This window comes from Rhipicephalus microplus, chromosome 8 (assembly GCF_043290135.1).
Source record: "Rhipicephalus microplus isolate Deutch F79 chromosome 8, USDA_Rmic, whole genome shotgun sequence".
NCBI classification, from domain to species: Eukaryota; Metazoa; Arthropoda; class Arachnida; order Ixodida; family Ixodidae; genus Rhipicephalus; species Rhipicephalus microplus.
The window spans coordinates 34,447,873-34,470,114 of record NC_134707.1 but is presented as its reverse complement, the minus strand read 5'-3'; the positions used below and the strand labels follow the sequence as shown (position 1 = coordinate 34,470,114).

General features: G+C 44.6%; 1 protein-coding gene across 5 annotated transcripts in view; it reads right to left on the bottom strand.

Annotated features, from left to right (window-relative positions):
* Tbc1d15-17 (TBC1 domain family member 15/17) overlaps window positions 1–22,242 on the bottom strand; it is a 78,528-nt gene that overhangs the window by 54,116 nt on the left and 2,170 nt on the right. For 2 of the 5 annotated variants that reach the window (XM_075871510.1, XM_075871511.1), the window contains exons 1-4: window positions 16,388–17,173; window positions 14,321–14,410; window positions 12,008–12,167; window positions 10,083–10,329 (exon numbers count right to left, since the gene is read on the bottom strand). In XM_075871510.1, the coding sequence (XP_075727625.1) occupies window positions 10,083–10,329; window positions 12,008–12,167; window positions 14,321–14,410; window positions 16,388–16,537 (647 nt within the window). In that variant the 5' untranslated portion in view covers window positions 16,538–17,173. Of the gene's footprint in view, window positions 1–5,677; window positions 6,451–10,082; window positions 10,330–12,007; window positions 12,168–14,320; window positions 14,411–16,387; window positions 17,511–22,242 lie in introns of those variants that run through there. The other 3 variants (XM_075871512.1, XM_075871513.1, XM_075871514.1) reach the window with 3 other exon arrangements.

Genomic DNA, 22,242 nt, shown 5'->3' with positions numbered 1-22,242 from the left:
ATCTCCTCTTCGCAAGGCACGCACAAAAAGCATGACGACTGTCTACAACTTTTTTCCATGAATGCACAGAAAGAAAGATAATGGTGACGACATCTATTCTTTAACCAAGCTGTTTAAGCCAGAGGTTAGAACATTCAGTGCATGCCGGAAAACCTTGCCAAAGTGATGACGTCACTTGTGTCGCCCAGCAAGACGCTACCAGTTGTGCCTGCTCCTCCTCACCAACCCCCCTCGCCACACGTGCACCATCTACTTAGGTTTGTTTTCTCTCTCACTCTCACCTCAGATGCGCACTCTGCATTTGGAAAATCTTGAGGCCTTGACGTTACACAAGGGCGTGAATCAATAATAATACAGAGCGCTGCTCAAGCAAGGTGGTCTCGTAGATGCATCGTGCAAATACTTTTTTTTAAGCGCTTTAATGACCTAGTCAAGCAAGTTTAACCGTGCAGCGTCCACTGACCTTCAGGAGAATGGATACAACGCGGCTTCCTGTCTCTGCAGCAGAACTCTGCCGTTGCTCTTACTGTTGCTATAATCACTACCGCTGTCTCGCCAGCGGTGTCTAAGTGACGAACATCATGACTTATCGCTCTCTTTGCCACGCCAGGGCAGTTCTTCAGTTCACTTTACATCACTTGCATAAACAGACATAGCCAAGTTGAGCCACGGCAATTTACTCTGGAAAAAATTTAACGGCAAAAAATTTATTTGCACAATCCCGTTGCGCTTAGTGTTGCATCTCCTCGGTGAAAAAAACTCTTCTCAGTGATGCGAACGTAACTTTTGGGGAGAATTTCTCATTGGGCATTGTCTTCCATATAAACAAAACAAAAGGTGGCAGCTTGTGGCTGTCAGCAGTGCAGCACACCTAACCATAAGTTGGTTGTGCTCGTTGCCCATCATTTCCAGGCGCACTTGACACAGACCTTTGGCTAACATGGTCCATTTGCTCGGCAGGTTGAGCCAGACAGGTGTGCGATTAGTGTTGCCGATCTTGCAGTGTGTGAAGGCACGTTGCACCTTTTGTTCACTGACAGTTCATGAAGGCTTCGTTTTGTATACATAATCATCATGATCAACAGCCTGACTACGTCCACTGAAGGACAAAGACATCTCCCATGTTCCGCCAGTTAACTCGGTCCTGTGCTTGCTGGTGCCCATTTGTACCCGCAAACTTCTTAATCTCATCTGCCCACCTAACCTTCTGTCTCCCCTTAACCCGCTTGCTTTCTCTGGGAATCTAGTTAGTTACCCTTAATGACCAGTGGTTATCCTGTCTATGCGCTACATGCCCGGCCCATGTCCATTTCTTCTTCTTGATTTCAGCTATGATATCCTTAACCCCAGTTTGTTCCCTAATCATTATCATTGGGTGGCTTTTGACAAACAGCCGTTCACTGCTTGAAACTCTGCCTGTTCTGACTCTAAGCTCGTCACCCTCTTCTTCAAAATTTTCAGGTCGCTGCTGGGGATCTTCGATTTGTTTACAACACTGCGAGCCTTCACCTTTTTGTCCTTGTAGGACATACGCAAGCTTCTGTCCCATCGTTCGTTAACCCTTTCGTGAACTGCTTCTTTAATGGCAACGTACTTGCCTTGCTTTAGCACCCGAAATGATTCTCGCAATTCTGTACACGCGAAAAGTTTCTCCCGTTGACGCCAACTTTGCAGGCTTTTTTCCAACACACCGAATTCACGCTCCACTGAAAGGTTGCTTGCTTGTCATTTTTGGACATTTTTAGCAGTTCTCTCGGTGTAGTAAGCTGCTGTACAACAACGTAACTATGATCAACAGCGTTAAGCGAAAATGTGGATAGGTAGACTGAACCTCCTTGGTCTGATTGCTTCACGAGATCGTAGTGTTCATGAATGGCAAAGACTGTAACCCAGAGTTAACTGTGTCTGCATTTTTTGCATTCGGCTAAAAAGTCCGTACACTGTATATCCTGCAACGCAGACCAGGATCAGAAGGCCGTTCTTTATCCCACAGCTTATGACAATGCCGCAGCTGGGATGTAGTGCCTCCACCAGTTTGTAAGCACGGTCTCAGGACTGTGGTCAGTAGAAGTAGTAGACAAAGTGCTCTGCCAGCTTACCCTGAAATTTTCGGTGACCAAGAGGCTTTTCTGTGGCACAACACATATCCAAGCGTTCCTAGCATTTTCTTCCTCAGAAACCTGTGCATAAGCACATCCATGTTCCCCAGTGCAGTTGCCGTGGAATCACGATATGCAGCTTCAGCACGGGATCTCAGCATCCTTCTTTTTATACTTCCAAAGCTGGCATACACGAACACCCTCACAGCACCGCGCAAGACGCGAGCGAGTGACTGATTAATAGATGCACATCAACACACACAAGTCGAGAAACCGGGGAACAGCAATGAACACGTAATACTGAAAAGTATTACAGTAACTGGTTTTGCCGCCTCATGCCGCTGCTAAATTTGTAACACAGTGCAAGTGCTAAAGTCGAAGACCTGAGATTTTCCCCCTATCTCTAGCGGCTCCGCCTAGCTAGGCTACCTCACTTGCCTTCACAACAGCTGCACACTCTACTTAGTTTTGCCTCCTCACCCATCCCATGAACAGCTGCACACAACTACCTGGCTTTGCCAGATTGCTTGCCACTGTTGCATGCTCTGCCTAGCCTTTGTCACCTCGCGCACCCCCTCACCACAGCTGTGCACTCTACTTAGCTTTGGCTCCTCCTCCACTCTTCGCAACAGCTGCGTGCCCTGCCTATATTTGCCCTCCTTGCTCACCCTTCCAAGCAGCTGTGTTCTGACTAGCTTTCATCGGGTTTCCGACCCCCTCACCAGAGCAGTGCACTCTACTTACGGCATCTTCTGGAAAGCGCACCGGTCTACACCAACCGTCTTCGGCAACCAGGGCGCACCCTGTTGGGGCACTTTTGGCAGTTGCTCAGAGGTGCTCCGAAAAATCAGCGGAGCGATGCTGTGCAATCCCAGCATTCGTTGCGCGCCGCGACTGCTCCAGGACACAATAACCGAAGATGCTATTAGCTTTGGCTCCTCAACTCTCCGCAACAGCTGCACGCCCTGTCTAGATTTGCCTCTTTGCTCACCCCTCGACACAGCTGCATGCTTTGCCTAGTCTTTGCAAGCTCATACAGCTGTGCACTCTACTTAGCTTTGGCTCCTCATCAACCCTTTGCAACATCTGTGCAATCTGCCTACATTTGCCAACTAGACCACCATCTTGTGACCGCTGCACACTATAAGCCTTGCCACCTTGTCCGTCATCACCACAGTTGCATGCTCTGGCATAGTTTTGCCACCTGACCCACCCTTTCCGCAGCCGTGGACGTAGAGTGCCGATGGTCTGCCTCACTTACCTCTTCAACCACCCACCCACTTGCCCCAGCTACACCCTCTGCCTAGCTTTGCCAATCCATAGTGCCGGGATCTTGGTTTGCCAAGTGTAGTACGGTACATTAAGAGGGTGGGAAAGCAAAGTGAGAGAGAGGAAGGGAAAGTCACCAGCTGTACTACTTTCTCAGTCTTCACACCACTAGTGGATTGCTGCCTCCATTTCTGCGTAGAAAAGATGTAATTTCAGACTCGATGAGCCTGTGCAGTTGAATACAGGTTGCACTCATTTTGAGCAAATAAAATTGCACTTGAGGCACAACTCCCAGACATAGCACATCCTCCGACTCATCAAACAAGATAGCGTGCCTTCAGCATCAATTGCCTGCAACAATGTGATGCACATTAAAATTAAACGAATAAGCGAAGGCACAGTTAACATTCAGGAAGCTTGATTGATCAAAAGAACACAGTTTCTTGCTTGTTTCTCTGGCCACCACTTGACAGAGCTGGCCGAACCAAGTATAGGCACCTCGCCTGATAAGCAAAGGAATAAAGAAATTCCTTTTTGTTCACTTGACTGATGAGTGAAGGAATAAAGAAATTCCTTTTTGTTCACTTGACGCACGAATTAAGGCAACATATTTACGGCCAAAATATACAGATATAGCATGCAGTGAAAAGACAGGAAACGCGCTAGCCCCTTTCCTGTCTTGTACGGCTACTGGGCCAACTCAAAACGATGTGACGGGTTGTCCTGGCTCTCAAACTTGCTACAGCCACCAATGATGAAAGACTAGTGTAAAAAATACTATCAAAGATCTCAGTATCCACATGTTCCTGGAGGCATACAGTCACAGAACTGTTTATGTACCGTATTTACTCACATAATCCTTGCACTTTTTTTTGCCAAAAAAATCGTTGCAAAGTTGACGGGTGCGAGAATTACGGGGGGAAAACTTTCTACGAAAAAGAAAACGAAGTGGCCGCAAATCAGGATTCTCACGCCAGCAACTAACAGTTAAGAAGTACTAATTAGAACTAACCTCAACAATAAATGCAGAGGTTCAACACAAGGCAAGATTTATTTGCAACGGGAAATGTGGAAGCAGATAGTAGAGAATCAGAATACCATACGCAAAGCTTGTGGGCGTTGCGGGCGTAACGGTAGCCTTCGTCGCTCAACAGGAGCCCTCAAAAGGTAAGCGTAGGACATCAGTATCGGGCTGATGGCTATTTAACAAAATCGTCTGCAGTTTCCTTCTGAAGAAATAAAGTTTACCATCAATCCCAGTTTTAGGCACACGGCAGGCCCAACGCGTCTTGGTGGCTTTAAGCTGCCGTCACCAGTAGCGAACACAAAACTCGTAGACTTCGAAGGGCCTACCGGCGGCCCTGTTGCCATTGTTTAGTGCATGATCTATCACTTGCAACTAGAAGCAGCCGTGTAGCTTCAGTATTTCCCCATAACATGCCAAGATTACTGACACAACACACAAAACACACGCAATGCTCAGTGGCCACTTCGGCTTGGCTTGGACTGTATTGAATCTCCATGCAATAGTACGCTTGATGCTTAAAAGATGGCCCCAGATGACGTGCACTATCATCATCAGTGGCTGGAACGAGCAGACGACATTATTGCGGCAGTTTTCGGGGGTGCGATAATTACTCGAGAAAAAAAATGTTTTTTGGGGGCGAGGGGCGATGCGGGGGTGCGAGAATTATGCGAGTGTGGGGATTACACGAGTAAATACGGTATATAACTTAGGAGACATATGTCTGAATTCATATATTATCACAGACAGTGAAACTTCAGGGCGAAATTCCACTCACATTATCACCATATGATTTCGTTGGCTTGCTCAACTGAGCTAAGTCTGTGTAGTAAAGGCAAAGAGTGTTTATGATAACCATGATTAGTTTTATAAACAATATAAACTATAGTTAAGCATAACCACAGTGAAAGCTGTTCATGTGACAGGATAATAGGAGTGAGAACGTACAGCTATGTATGCTTCTAATACAAGGATCCAAATTTGAAGTTGTGACTTTTCTCGGCTGGACAGCTTGTGATGGGGAGCACTGCTTTATGTGGCACTCTGATGATGAAAAACTCGACATATTCCCTTCTGAAAGGAAGGCTGTCGTGGTCAAAGCCTCAAATTAGGTGCCGTGTCATAAGCGTGCACAGACAAGCAGTGGCTTCCTGAGAGCAATGTCTTCCTAATCCTCCTGAGGGACACATTCATTGTGCACTGCCAAACAACCATGAACAATAAAGATGAAGCAAAGACCAAGTAGAAAACATTAGAAAAATGAAGCAAAGCCCAGCTCACTCACCACTTTTTGAGCCGTTATTCAAAAGCTCCCGCCGCTCCCGCTTGGCTTTGAGGAACAAGTTCTGCCATTGCTTTTTCACCTCTGCGAGACACCGGCCACCCGTTGTCGGGTGGTGCCGGTTTAGAATGTCCGTCACCTCCTTCCAGCCTTCAAGCTTGTCCTTTTTGCTCAAGCTCTCCCCAAGCCTTGGGTTGATCAGGGCCCTCCGGCTCTTGAGCAACTCCAGCAGTTGAATCTTCTCCTCCGTGGGCCAGTGAGGTCCTCTCCGCCGAACGATAGGCAGGGGGCCCGGGTAGACATTTCCGGGCTGCCCTGGCGCCTGGCTCCGAACGTCACTTATGACCAGGCCGCTCGGAGACCAGGCCACCTGGGGCTGTCCCACGAGCATGGGAGGGGGCGAGCTCGGTGGGGGCACAGTCTGCTGCTGCACCATGACCCGCATGGGGCGCGGCTGTTCGATCGGCGCGTGGCTCCCCTGGCTCAGGAGGAGACGCATGGTCTGCTGAGGCACTAGCCGAGTCTGGCCGTCAGGCTGGCTCTGGACAATCACGTTGGGCGCCCGGGAAACGAAAAGCTGAATGGCCTGCGGGGCTTTCGACACGACGGGCCTAGCGGGAGCGGCGGTGCCATCCGTCTTGGAAACGTTGTTCGCGGGTTGGCTCGGCGGTCGGCTCAGAGCTTTTTCGACCGCTTGCTCGGCAGCCAGGCTCGCGTCGTCCGACTTCTGGCGGGGAGTTGCGAGGACGAGGCAGTACGGGTCCGCCGGGTCGCTCCTTCAGATGGCAGGGTCCCGGGAAGGAAAAGGTCCACGGCAGACGGCGAAAGTGGGGAATTACTGTCTCGTCTCGCTCTTTCTCGAGCTGCTAGTGGGCCGAATCGTTTTTTTTTTAGGCGGCCGCAAAAAACGGAGCGGGCGCCAGCGAAGTAGTCATCAAGCAATGCTCGCAGAGAGAAAAAAAAAAGGGAAGAGTATGACACAGAAGCAGACGTTAGATGAAGTTGTTTAGAGATGTCACCTTAACAGAGAAGCAAACAACGTGCACCTTCACGAAAGTAAGAAAGAGTGCAAAAGATTTTGTTCTCTTGCACTTCATTTTACCAGCAACATCAGCAGAAATACAATGCAAATGAGTTTGTTTGATCAACATGTTCACCAGCTAGCGAATAGAAAACTTCCCCAAGAGCGTCAACATGGGAGCTCATTGCTAGCATGCTTTTTAGCTGTACTTTTCATGCCTCGTTTTATCATGCCCATTCCACATCTTGCATCAACACAGCAGTTCTGCCCAAACGGGAGCAATCTCGGTGCACAGATCTGCAACACAAAGCATGCGCGAAGCAATCCTACGTGCCAAGTGTTTCTCGCCGCATGCTACCTTCCGAAGAGAGCCCCTGAAGTCATAACCAAAATATGTTTCATTCAAAGCAGACCAAGCTCCAACAAAAGCCATTTGGTACATTCTTTTCCAACAATCGTAATGAAGTGCTTCAGCCCAGCGTTTGCATTATATCGTTACCATTACCACTTCCATTCAATGTGCACGGTGGCAGCAGGAGGCTTCAGTAAACGATGACAGTAATGCTATGCTAATAATGCCGGGCAGACACCAAAAGTTTAGAAACATAACCACCTAGTACATTATAAAAACGAGGGTACTCTTCCGGGCCTGCAACTGATTCAGGGCAATGTCAAAAGCATGCTTGATGCTTCAACGCTGCGCACTCGGTACTTCAGGGCCACGAAAGGCACGCATGCTATGAGTATGCCATAACATTCCTGATGAGAAAGGAGAGAGCGTGAAGCTTTCAAGGAAGAAACTACTACCAAGCCAGATGAGTATTATAGTTGTGGGATCAAAGCTACTCGCCAAACAGCACAAACTTTTTCTTACTGCCACCAACTACTTTACAAAACGGAACTGATCATTCCCACACCACTCAGATGAAAGTGGCTCACTTAAATAACCTTTTGGTTTGAGAGCGTCGCATCCTAGACACGCTATCACACAGACAATCACAGGAAACGCCTACGACCTTTAGGTAATGTGACATGCGCTTTTACATTGCAAACAAACGGCACAACAACAAGCAACACTGTGGCACGACTTGCCATCTCTCCCAGCATGGGTCGGCCATTACGTCCGAGCATAAAAAGTGAGTGTTCAAGCAACATTCTGTGTGCCGACACAACCTGTGTAAAGCAGTGCACCCAGCTGTGGCTAGGACCTATGACATGACTTCATCGTGGACATACATAAATAATAATTTCAAAATGCTACAAGAGCCTAAACAATAAACCTTTTCTGTGACAAAGTGCACCAAACATTGGCTTTCAACCAATCCTGCAACACATTCTCACTAGGGTTTGTTAAGGGAGAGTAAATGGTGTTATCACATAAAGCAATCAAATCAGACTATTTATAGAAATTTTTACTGAAAGCTCCCTGGGCCCCATCATAGTCCTTTCTGGGCTGTTGGTAACATGCGTAACCCCCAAAAAATGCACTGCCAAGGCTGTGGCATCGGCTTTTGTATTCCCGTGCAACATCCTAGAAAGAAGGAAATCCTCCTCTTCGTAAGAAAAGGTCTATAGACAAATTCCACCGGACTTGCGTCACGAAAATGCGGTGGTGCTGTCTTGGTAGACAAAAGACGCTCTGCCTACCGCAGTTTCTGCTGGGTTTTCAATGGTGCATGTGGTGTTCCCAGTCAAGCAACGAGAGAATAAATGTTTTGCCGACGAACTGCGTCGCGGCTGGATGCGAGTCACGTCTCACAACTTAGTTTTGTTTGTTGGCGCACATCGCAGCCCTCAGCGCTTATGGCGGAAGTTACGTGCCGACGTCGCTATAATTTTACCCATAATGTCAACATCGGCCTACCTGTGTTTACAAACATGGAATGGGTCTATAGGCTGTCATTTCACACACCTTTATGCAAGAGAGTACATAAAGGGTGTTATCTTATACACCTTATGCAACAATGTATGTAAAGGGTGTTCCTATTAGAATGTGTTAAGAGAGTGTAAAAGGTGTTATCACATGCACAAATCAAATCAGGGTGTGTATATGATGTCATCTCAGACACCTCTATGCAACAGGGTGCATAAAGGGTGTTATCTCATACCTTTATGCAACAGAGTGTGTACAGGGTGTTATTTTAGGAAGCTTTTTCAATGGAAAGTTCCACAGTGAAAACTTCAGTGATGTGCCAGTTTCTGTAATTTTGAGAGTATTAAGTCACAATGAATACCTTCAAATTTTCAGAGTATTAAGTCACAATGAATACCTTCAATGTGAACTATGTTTGGATGCGAGTTGCACACAAATCTCGCATGAAAATGTAACTTCACAGCTGCGAAGGAGGCTGACAATGCGAGTCGCACATTATTGGGAAAGTTCATGGCCAAGTTCCGAAGTTTAGTTGTCTCCTAATCAGCACCCTATGCCCCCTCTTTGCAAGACCTTTGAGCTGAAGCTCTTTTTTCTTCTATGTCGTGGTGCTCCTTTCACATCCTTTTATTGGACAACAACCTGCCAGTTAGACTGCTGTAAGTCAGTGCACATCATCATCATCATTACAGCTTGACTAAGTCCACTGCAGGACGGATAGCACATGCCAGAGGTTTACTCCATCATTGAGTGAACCAGTTTATCAGTTTCACAAATTTTCCCCAGACCAATTGCTATGCATACTATGTGTATGAAACCAATGCAAGTTCCACAAGGCAAGTTCCAAACAGCGAGCAACACCGGTCCAGTGCCAACAAAGAAATTTGTTGCCATGTCACCATAGGTGAGCCATAGGAATTCCAGAACACCAGAAGCCTGGACTTCTGGGCAAGTCATTAAAACGATAAAATAGTGCAAGATATCTGAGAGAACTAAAAAGTTTATCACCCAATTTGCAGTTGTTTTCCATGCGATCCATAAAGATTGTGCGACGGATGTATTTGTTAGCCCACACATTAAACTAATCTGCACAGATGGACTCTTTCTGATATGGAAGTTGTAATAATAGCTGCAGAGGTTTCCTGTCCCAAAAACCATGTTATGAGTACCCAGGACACACAGTGGACGGCTCGGACGTTTCAACGTTCTGCGGCTCTTTAATGGGCCGCTGAATTTCATCACACCGACCTTTAGCATTTCACTTGCATCAAAATGCAGCTGCCACTGCCAGCATTTAATCATATGACCTTCACGTCAGCCGAACACCACGAATCCTAAAGCAATGCGGCAAGAAATTTGGAAGTTTTAAGCTCGTGCTTGCATAGACTACCATTTCAGCCTTCCTCCACGTTTCACGCTATTTCTATCGTTCCGGAGGAAACCTAACGCCCTTTATCACCCCTCGCCCACAGAAAGGTAAGCAAAGCAGCCATCGCCGTTTTTCTTCGACTCACCTTTTGAAGGAAACGTGTTCGTGCAGAGCTCGAATGAAGTGCTCGTAGCGGCGCTCGATGAAGATGAATGTGGGCAGGCGCGTGCCGTCGCTGAGGTTCAGCGTGAGCTCGTGCGTGTCGGCCACTTGGCGGCACCGGTAAGAGGTGAGGTCGGTCACCTCAAACGTGACCACAGAGTGTTGCCCGGAGGCGGGCGAGTCACCACCGCCGGAGGAGGTGCCATTCTCTTTCTTGATTTTAACAGAGTCTGGAATGATGGGCCCAATAATTAATAACTGCACAAAACGCTACCTTGCTTGCATTTGATGAACTTCTAAAGGGGTGCCGACACCAATTTTCAAAGCTTAGCTTACTCCGTCACACAGGTCTCCTGAATGCAGAGACCACTCTGAGCAAGTGCAAGGACCAGTAAATGTGGATATCTTATTATGATACTGAAGCGAATTCTCACATGCTACACCTACTGACATTTGGTGTCATCCAGTGGAGAATTTGGAGTGGCCAATGAACTCTGCCTCGCCGAAGCACTCCACTCTGACGGAGGACAACTGAAGAGAATCTACCAATGAACACACATGCTCCCTTTAGAGCAAATGGCAGGGTCAGAATAGAACTCGATGCGCATGTCTCCCTTCTTGCATGTGTGGGCCCTCTAGGCACAGCAACGCTATGCTAGCAAACCGTGAGCTCTGACGCAAGGCGTGACCAACGCCACCAGCGTCCGTTGACACCGTTCCAGGGCATGAGGCTCCTTGGAGTCGATCTCACGACAGAGCTGCTCCAGATCTGCCCATAGCACATGTAGGGAGCACTCTCAACCTGCCAGTAAAACATATTTACTTTGCAGGGAGCAGAAAAAGTGCTACTGAAAGTGCTCTGAATCTGCCAATGAACCACACCAATGGACATCAGCATGTCTTCAGGCTAGAGTGGCAATTCAAATGAACGCATAGTCCAGCTAGTTCTGATCACTTCAAGTATCAAACATGCAATATGGCCTATTGTGCATGACATAAAACATTCAAGATGCCACTTGCGCATTAACAACAGTGCAGCCAGACATCCATGGAAACGTCCCAATATCTTGCGACAAGAAGCTCATACCGCATCACATGAGCGTTCACTAGGAACCGAAACTAGCCTTTGCAGTGCTGCTCCTGATGTACGAAACTGAGAAAGTGGCTTCTGTGTTAACACAATAAATAGTTCACTGCGACTCCAAGCAGGGCCGTAGCCAGGCATTTTTTTTAGGGGTGGCCATGTGAGAACCTAACTTTTAAGAGTGGTGGTGGATAGAATTGCCAGAACACGACCAGCTCAGTGTGGGACTTCGGAGTGGAAAAAAAAAAAAATGTGCGTGGCTGGAGGGGCTGCAGCCTGGCACGACATCCCCGGCACTTTAACTGTGCGCTCTTTTAAAAAGCGGGGCATAACCAATGCGCTTGATGGCACCGAAGACTGCGCCCTATTTGAAAAAGACAGAGACAGAGAAGTCTGTGACGAAAGAAGCAGTGACGACGACTCGGAATAAACGCGGTATCTTTATGGTGCAAATAACTAGAAGCAGCGCTAAAAAAAAAATTGATGACAAAGAAACACAACAGGACTAGAGGCTGTATGTTTCTCGAGTTATTTGCATCATGAACCAGCTGCTTTGTTTCATCTCTATTTTCGATAAATGTTTTCTTTTTGGAACGCTGTCTTTACCGTTTCGTTAAGCCTAAACTCAAGGTAAGCTTATTATTATTACTTTCTTCCCCGGTCTACAGACTTTGAGGTGTCGGCTGAGAATAGGGATCGGCCTAGATTCAAGCAGATGCGGTATCCTCTTGTCTTCGACAAACGTAGTGCTACAATTTTCAAGTAAGAATGATTGTTGTCGATAAGAGCAGTAAAATCTCGTACACACGTACTGCAAAACCTACCGAGTGACTGGTTCTTGTCCTTGCCGCCAACGTGGTAAGAGACCGCACTGTCGGCGCTTAGGTCCTCCCAAACACCGGCAGAGTTCTCGTCGTACCGCTGCTGATCCTTGTCTGCCGGTGCTGGCGGGTATGCGGTCCACGTCACAACGTGCCCATGCTTCTGAGCATCCAATACAAAAGAGGCAGATGAGAAGAGAGACCCCATGTGAGACGAGGCTGTGGATTTGACACTCGAAATACTCCATTCCACACACATCCCTGCCCACACAGCGACCTCAAAAAACAGGAGATTCCTAAACCCGAGGAGGGGGTGGGATGCGACAAAACAAACTGGGGCACACCTGTCAGCAAACGCTTATGGGACATGAGATTTTTGCTTTCTCTCGAAACATGAAACGCTACAAAGCACTCCAGCCTGTAGTTTGTCTTGCAATCGATAGTCACCAGCTCAAGTAGAAGCGTAGCCTAATTACAGAGTGGAAATTCACATTTGCGGTGTGGCCTGCATACCGAAAGCTTTTGCCGACGAGCGCATACATCGATTCACTGTTTCTCGGGGCCCCAGCAACATCACGAACAAAGGATTGCTGGTAAAGTACATCGACGTCAACAGTCATACTTTCAATTATGCGGCACGTGCACATGCGTGTACTTGAGGGACAAAAACCACAGCGATTTGTTACAATTAAGTTCGCTCCCACCGATCTCAGTGCACTTTTTCACAAGACACCAGTGCTCCGCAGTGAAAGTGGCTTAAGCACTTCGCATGTGATCAGAAAATTTTGAAAGCAATGCCTTTAGTGTATTGTCATTTTCCTTCCACGGTGGCACAACCATTGTTGCTCAGGAGATTTATAGGTGTGCCTGTGCAATCGGGTGCATTGCTGAAAATTTGCGAGTACTGCATGCAAATTGAGGGGGTTGACATGCTTCTTTTTTAATTAAAAGACGAAGTGCTCAGAAGCTCTTGAAACAGTCGATCTTGTATATTTAATAGCTCTTTTCTTTGTTAGACACAATATTAATGAGATCTAACAGACAATCATGTTAATGAAAGTATGGGGGACGTTATTAGAAGTAATTGTAATGTAGGTGTGAATAAAGAAGAGTGGACAGAAAGATGACTTGCCATGGGCAGGAACCGAACCTGTGACCTTCGGATAACGCGTCCGATGCTCTACCAACTGAGCTACCACAGCGGCTATCTCCCCCGTCCACATCATGGGACATATATGTGCATTGAACGTGGGAGCGTCAGTCAGCGCCTCCAGAAGCCATGGCGGCAATTGCCCACAAGTTATCTTTTAATCCACTTTTCTTTCTTTCTTCACATTTACATTAAAATTACTTTTAATAATGTCCCCCATACTATCTTTGGCACGACTCTCTGTTAGATCTCCTTAATATTATGTCGATCTTGATGATGCTCACCGAGCTTGTGTACACTTGTGTGTCGATTTCAAATGGGCAATTATTTTTCTAATGCAATATGTACTTTTTAAATTATTGAACATTCCATGTCTCGATTTGGAAGCAAGAGTGCACCTTAGGTGAGAGAGTTGCAAAATAAATCAGCACATCAGAATATTTTAGTTAGACCTGCACGCAAGAAAAGAAGAGCGGATGTTCTAAGCCCTTTGAAATGAAGGTATAGCGGGTTGAAGATTCGTAACCGAAATCCCTGCATCATATCAAAGAACTCGAAAATGTTAAAGACAACATCAGCATGGTTTTGAACCCTCATCAAGTATCACCACGTAACAAATGGGAACATAAGTAGTTTCCTGAATGGCTATGCACACAAAAAATTGATGACTAAAACTATGCATATGCCAAAAGAGAGAAAATAAATGAACTGAGAGACCACACAAGTAACACAATCATTAAGCATGAACGTAGCATCACAGCCCATGTTTTCTAAGGCACCCTCTCACTGCATCTGCGCTTGCACGCTATACATCACAAAAAACAGAACACAAATCATTTTTCCATCTATGTGATAATTCTCTTTGCACATTCAGCAGAACAAAGTTGAACAAATTTGCCCAGGTTAACTTTCTACAGAAACCCAGCGTTACAACTCGTGTGCAGCTTTCACTCAAGCCTGTGCTTGTGCAGTGGAATCGCCAGTGCACAAGCTTAGCCTACACTTGCTGTGCACTGCTCAGTGAGAAAGAACAATGCGAAAAAAGAACACACAGGTATAGACAGATAGTGTTAGAGAAATGTGCCGAAAGCGCAAACCACAGAGAATAAGCCTGCCCCCTACTGAGAACCCTCTAGCAATTTCATGCATCCCCGAAGTAAACTCACCTCTTTTGTAATTTCCAGCTTCCCAGATGTCGTCTCCTCGCCCCGCGAACTGAGAATGCGTACGGACACATTGTCTTGCGTGTAGGTTAACTGCACAAGGAAAAAAAAAAGCATTATAAAAGTTAGAACCAGTGAACTTTGCCAAGTGACGTAATAATGACGACGGTAGGGGTTCAATAACCCGAAGCCTCGATACGATTACTGGGGTTTCGGGATATAGTGGAGGGCTTCGAAAATTTAAACCACCTCAGGTTCTCAATGTGCCCCTAAATACAAGCACAGAGCAGTCTCAAGCATTTTCGCCTCAATCAGAAATGCGGCCACTGGAGTCCAGAGTTCAATGGCACAACCCCCAAGGAAGTCGAGCACCAAAACCACCAGGTAACGTCACAAGGACAGGTAACCGAGAGCGCGTCGTTTACAGCAACAGAAGAATACCAGAAGACGGGAAGCATGTCCATGGTGACAAAACGGGCGAAGAAGACATTCGTAGGCATAAAACTGATTTAGCCCGCACAGTTCAGGATAAACTCTCGCACTGCAGTGCACATCAAAATAGGCATACTACGACAACCGTCCAAATTTCTTTTGTTCTATAAATAAACACTTAATAAAAAAAATTCGAATAGTGTGAATTCTCTAACTGAATACTATGTAAATAAAAAAACAAGGATTACTAAACTGTTTCGAAATAGAACGTTTGGACGCCCCTGCCAGAAACCCTCCTACAAACTTTTACTGTTGAATGTTCCTTGCTAGGAATAGGAAAGAAATGCAAACAATGCCTGTTACCTTCAGCGCGAGATAGAATGGAAACCCATAGCTCCTGAGCGTGAGATAGAATAGGAACCCATAGCTAATCAATCAAAAATAATCAGATGTAAAAACTAAATTCTGCGGTTCTTTAATGATATACGGTGGGCAATCATGCCAGCAGACCAAAGAAACTTGTAGTAGCCGAAACTTGTAGTAGCATGACCTTGTAGTAGCCGATTTTACCTAATTGTATTGAGAAATGTTACCTGACTAGCCATACTCTCCCTTCTGGGCTTGCATGTGCTGAAACCACGATGCAATCAAAACGAAAATTGTAAGGAGAGAGTGCGCATTATTTTTAGTCAGTCCTTCGTTGTGAACCTAGAAATAAATCTAAGCACGCAGCCGTTTTTTTTGGTTTTTTTTCTATTCCGTCCTTAACAATGTGCAGCTGCTATACAAGCCACCACGGTAAACGCGTTCATGATATTGGTTTCCAGCTAAGATGAAAAAACACAGAGACAAGTGCAGCAATAATCCGACCATCGTACTGATTCTAAGCATTAAGAGGTAAGCCATAGCTGCTGAGCCTGGAACCGTTTTATATGCCACCTGTGTAGAAGTCCCCATAAACGCATCAAATTTGCACAACACTATTCCAAGGCACTCAATATTTCACAGCAACAAAAACAATGCCCTAACAACTTAAGTGTTTGATTTTCTATATCTATCTAAACAGATCTATTTATACAGATCTATACAGATCTATTTATATCTACCTATACAGATAGATATTTTCTAAATATCTATCTGTATCCTGAAATCGTTCATGTCTCATTCTGTCTAAATAAAACCAAAGCTCAGGCTAGAAACGTAGTGCAATTTCGTACTCAATTTTGTTCATTTAGAGCAACAGAAAAAATTGCCCTTTTCTCTTGTCGCTCGTGCAAAATGGTATGTCGAACAACTTGATGAACATGGTAGTGCCCTTTATAAAAGTGATCGTATGCAACAGCATGCTGCCAAATAAAGACATATTTATTATGCAGGAAGTTCAAATCATACAAACCTCAATGTATCCTGCTCTACGTTAGCCATCAGCCGACACAACTAGCAAAAACACGTTGTGTAGACAAATGCGCGCAAAGCTTCTCCAAGGCTTAAGGCAGGTCAGTTAGTGTGCAACATACACTTACGACATACGTACATAGCCAGTGAAACATTACCACTAGGCAGGTGTTCACACATTTAGAGGGAGCGCACAGGAAGCGAGTAAATGGAAAACCAAAAGGAAATCAATAAACTCCATACCACATCAGAACCGAGAAAACACGATGGCTGACCCGAGCGTTTCCTCCTTGTGAAACGCGTCCCCATATTCCAAGCTACCAGAGGCAACACAACAAGTGCTATCGACAGCCACATCGACAAACAACAAGGGGCTAATCTGGAGTCGGACATTACACAGCATAATAGACAACCATCCTTCTCTTTCCGCGAGCACACACACACGACACAGAAGTAAGATCCCGCAGTTACAGAGCACAGATATCTAACTTTATCTTATCAGAGCAAAAGCCATGACCCCTCCTCCCTCAACATTACACATATATACTAGGCACACGGCATTTTTGCACACTGGGTGAATGTTCATCATGCTCAATTAGGAACGCAGGGCACTAGAAATGGCAGAATAATGTGAGTCACATAAATGACGTGGAAACAGTTATAATACACAAAGGAAGGCTGCGGTAAAAACACGTATTTTCACAATTTGGCTTCGGCTTTCAAAACAGAAGCCTGACCTCGTAAGCGTCAATGTGCTCGTAACTAACCACCTTAGAGAAGACTTCCCTCTGATGAGCCACCTTTTTTAATGTTTCCATGCAGTAAATAACATATAAAAAAAAGAAAAGAAGTGGTCGATTAAGGGCTTGTTTTTTGTTAGGTACAATATTAATGATATCTAACAGACAATCATACCCAGGGAAGTATAGGGGATGTTATTTGATGCAATTATAGTGTGAATGTGAATTAAAAAATAGTACAGCATATCCACGGAATGAATGATGATGAGTGCGGTGAAGCATCCGTCAATCTGTCCATGCTTGTGCTCGTTCATGCGTCCATCCATCCATCTAGAGAAAACTTTAAATACCGCCATCTCGCTTCTTTTTATCATTTATTCATCATATACAAGTACTGCTATAAAGCGGACAATCCAAGGATTAAACGAGAGTATGTACCACATTTCTGCTGTCAGTGCTTTGTTGACGCCAAGAGCGTGATAACGACGCCCTGCTACCCAAATACAAGACAAAATTGATTTAATGAACATTTATAATGAGTAATATATCCATTCCAAATCTCTATAAACTTTTTAGTTATGTCAGAATGTATTCTCACAATGAACACATTCTGACAACATATATGGTCTTCATATGGTCTTCCTAAATAAAGACTATTAAAGATTATTAGTATTACACCATATATGATTGAACTCATAGACCGATCATACCATCACGAAGGCATACGAGCAGCAATGTCTTTCTGATCATTGTGCGACAAGATGACATGATGTTATCAGCGTTTTTTTTTTCGTCTACCCGGACCTGGTTTATCGTTTAATGGTAGATCAGAACAATGCTGTGATCCAATGGAACCCTATGATGAGTACAGCAAGCCAACATAGGTATTTCTTCCCGAATGCCTGAAAACGTTTTAAAAACTGTGAAGTCACATTGTGGTATACTGTAGTGGAAGGAGCCGAAATTTCATAAGGGGCATGGGAACGTGGGAACGCTCACCCTCTTTATGTACGATCACAAATGAGTTTCAAGTTCTGCACATAAATATACAGAAACAAGTGTTGCCAGTGCGTTCAGACTATGTGCCACTGCTAAGGCCACAGCACACCGTGCGGCATCACGGTAGGTGATGCAATGATGCAGTTCTCTGTTGCTCTGCCGTGCACTGCGAATTTCAACAAATTTTTGCGGCTGACAGCCCAAATTTGAGAGGGGGGGAGTGACGAATCATACAAACTACTTTCTGCTACACTGCGTTTGTTGAGGGAGAACTTCCTGTTAAACTTGATAGTGAGGGTTAATATGTAACCAACATCTATGTATTACGAAAGCAATATCATAACACCACACTATCGAAATGCGGCTGCTATGACCCGGTATGTATCAATAGTGGCACAATGTGCTCAGCAGCACACTGAAAATTGTAACGACAAAATCAGTATTAAAGGAAAAGATCCCCTTGTTATGATCCAAGCACAAAAGTATATACCAATTAAGTAAAATAAATATAAAAACAACATTGCGACCATCAAGCTTTTTTTTTTAATTCAATTTAGCCTGACCACGGAGCCATGCAGCGAGGTGCAAAGTTCAATTTGCTTAATTAAAGAAACGGTGAGCAAAAAATCTTGAAATTTCGAGAACAAGCTGCTAATGAATTGTCAGTGTACGATCCAACAGAAGCAGCCACCTATAAAATTTTTTGATGGTGCTCTTACTTTTTACGTTTCTGCGAGCGTATGCCAAACCACTCCGCTAACGTAACAGCAGCTGCAACGTATTCACTATCTCATTCAGCAGCCGGTTAGCCATATTCTCTCTCGACACGCGCACTGCCCTCACAAAGATGCTCTGTATGTGTTTATGTTGTGGTTCTACGAGCAATGAATACTCTATCGATGATGCAAACCATTTCAACTTGCCAACAAAGTAGCGACGAAGAGTAGCAGGAGGCTGCAGACGTGCCAGTCTGGCCAGCAACATGATTTGATGTGCATCGGCAGCAGTAGATAAAGTAATGTATCAGGTGCGCTGCTTTATCAGCTTTGTGGAGGCAGAAAGGCAGTTATCAAAGTGGAAATGAGGCATTGCAGTTCATTGCTTTGAATTCGCCTATGTGGTCAGCATATGGCCACTGCACAAGGCACTGCATGTACAGAATTTTTCAGCCATTTTATAGCTCTGTGCATACAGCAGCTACTCTCACATTAACTTCACAACAAGCCATTTACAAGCTGAATCAACTTAATTTGGTTGGCTCCTTCACAATGGAGAGCCCGGAGTTTTTGGGGGGAGCCTCATTATTGCTCGATGGTGTCACCAGCGCATGCTTTGGCTGCATTTTGGTTTCCTGGGACACAGCAAAGTTCAGCATGAAAGTGTTCCGAGCTGGCAAACTCTGTCAGTTCTTAAATGTGCCCAGACTCGGCATGATGGCTGAGCAGCATGTATTCAAAGCCTACACCGCTAAACATCTCCAAAAAACGTACGCGACGGTTTTTAGGCCAATGATCCTGTAATTACAGCCTTCAGTGTAACAATAGTCGGGCACTTCCTTCCATTATGACGAATCCTTTCGGAACGAGGAACGAGAAGCATGTGTCATACAAAGAGATAAGCTTCCTCAACGGCAATGAACAGGCAATGCAGCCCCCACGGCTGCTTCCACTGGCAGCTGCTAGGCACAACCAAAAATAGCTGAAGGACGATGTTTTTTTCTCAGCTTTTTTTTTCCAAATCACTTTGTTGTATTTGTCATTTTTAACAGTTAAAATCTTCTGTGACGAAATACTGCCTATATAGTTATCATTCCATATGCTTTTAAATTAAAATTAAACATAAAAACACATACATCGGGCAACTTAATTCAGAACCAACTTTAATTACATATGTTGCCATTAAGCCAATTCAACTGGCTGTAGGAAGGAAGATCCTTATTTGGGACACTGAATGTTACAAAAAATTTGCTAGACAATGAAACATGTAGAATATGGAGATGAGCCCACCACGGTGGTGTAGTGCCTAAGGCTCTCGGCTGCTGACCTGCAAGCTGCTGGATAGATTCCCGACTGCGATGGCCGCATTTTCAATAGAGGTGAAAATTCTCGAGGCCTGTATGCTTAGATTTGGGCGCACGTTAAAGAAGCCCAGGCTGTCGAAAAATCCGGAGCCTTTTACTACGGCGTCTTTCATGATCCTGTGGTGGTTTTGGGATGTTAAATCCCAACAATCATTATTGGTTAATCCATTTTCACCCCTGCAACATGAGCTGAAATCTAAATTACGGGAATTTCTGACATCATTTCGAAGGAAACAAATGTGATTACCAAACGGCTCGCATAAGCTCGTTAAGTTGCATGTACAAAGAACTTTACTCAAGTTTTGCTCATAACACAACCATCAAGAAAATGCTGAGCAGCAAACCATGTACTAAATATTTTCTCTATGAATGCCCTAAAGGATGCTCCTGACATATTTATTACACCATTTTACATTGCTGCACAATTATTTCATAAACTCTTCTTTTTCTGAAGTTTTTCAAATGCATTAAAAAAAAGTCCGTAAGTCTTCTTTGTCTCATCTCAAAGCAGATTCAACATCTGTCAATCAAAATTACTTTTTAGCAAGTCTGTATCTATAGAAAAGCGCAACCCGATCTCCAAAAAAAAAAAAAAAAAAATCTAGGAATGCCAAGAACTTCTTGGAAATGTGAAAATTAAAGCGAACATAGACCTCCTGTTGAACTTTCTGCTGATTTTCTGGTGAAGTTTGTGTTCTACTTTCAATGCAGACACCAAGATGTTCCACATAGCACCGAGATTTCAATGAACTTAGCAATAGCATTTCTGTCGAGATTTACAATGAAATGTTATTTTACTTGCTCTTAGGCTTCTTAAAACTTTCCACTGGTGATCATATACATTCTGCTGGTATTTAAAAACTTCTATATTGATGTTTGTCGAACTTTCAAGCATCGTCCACATTACCTTCTGCCAGGATTGTGTGGAGGAAGCGCTGCACTAAGATCCCACACATTACCATGTGTAGAGAAGCTCTCAGAGTACATTTTCAATGAACTTACAGCAAACACACTGTACTATTTACTTGCATATGTTAAGGCCATTTTTGTTTATTAAATTGCCATAACAATAAAGTAAAACTGAGAACATATTGATATAGACCTCAGTATGAATATGACAAAGACAATAATAATATTAAATAGCTCAGCGAAACAGAAAGAGTGCAAGGTATAAAATCACACATTGTAGTGCATACAAGAATATGTGCACCTAGGACTACTCGTGGGAGAATCTAATCACAAAAAAGGAAATTCATCACAATGTACGAATGGGCCTCAGCCCATTCGGCAGGCACTCCCAAATAATTCAGGAAATCTGCCACTGTCACTATAGCAATAAGTACACAACCACTGCATACTACCAGTTCTAATATAAGGGGCTGAAGCATAGAAAACAAACTAAAGCAAAGTCTGAGGATCACGCAGCGTGCTATGGAATGCAAAATGATGGGAATAACATTATTTTGAAGGACGGCAGAACATTTAAGGTAAGACAGGAGTTGGAGATATCCTAGTCGACATCAAGCTAAAGAAATGGACCTTAGCTGGCCGCATAATGTGTAGAAAAGACAATCGGTAGACCGTAAGGGCAACATAATGGTTACCACAGGTTGGGAAATGCAGTTGGGGAAGTCAGGGTTAATTGGAGGGACAAAAAAGTTTGCAGGAATAATATGAAATCAGCCCACACAAGATAAACTGGAGGTCATTAGGCAATGTCTTTGTCCTGCAGTGGACTGAAACTGGCTTGGAATGATGAGACCATGCTAGCTGTGCAGTCTAATCACATGTTCTATTCATTCTTTATGAAGTCCAACTCTCCCAGTCCACACTTCAGTCCCCACAGAACCTATATTATACATCACACTTCCGACGACAAAATCGTTGTGAAATGCCAAACCGATTGTGAAATGCCAAACCGATTGTGAAATGCCAAACCGGTACAACTGTCCTTACTAGTAGTTGTTGTTCACAAAAAAAGTTCAGCTGGCCAGCAGAAAGTTCGACAGCAGATCAACAAAAGCTCTACGGAGCATTTGTAGAAACTCCTAAATATCCCTCGAAGTTCACTTTTTTTTTACCAAAGAGAACATCGCAAAGAAGTCAATGAAGTACAGTACTCACGGATTGAAATTGCACACTCTGAGCGCGTAGCCCTCCATACATAAGGTGCTGCTCGTGTAACCGAGGCGTTGCATTGTGGTGTAGGGTGAAAGCACCCACAGATTAGGATTACTGCTTCCGGTTCCCAGGGAGTCCGCCTTTAGTTCACAAAGTAC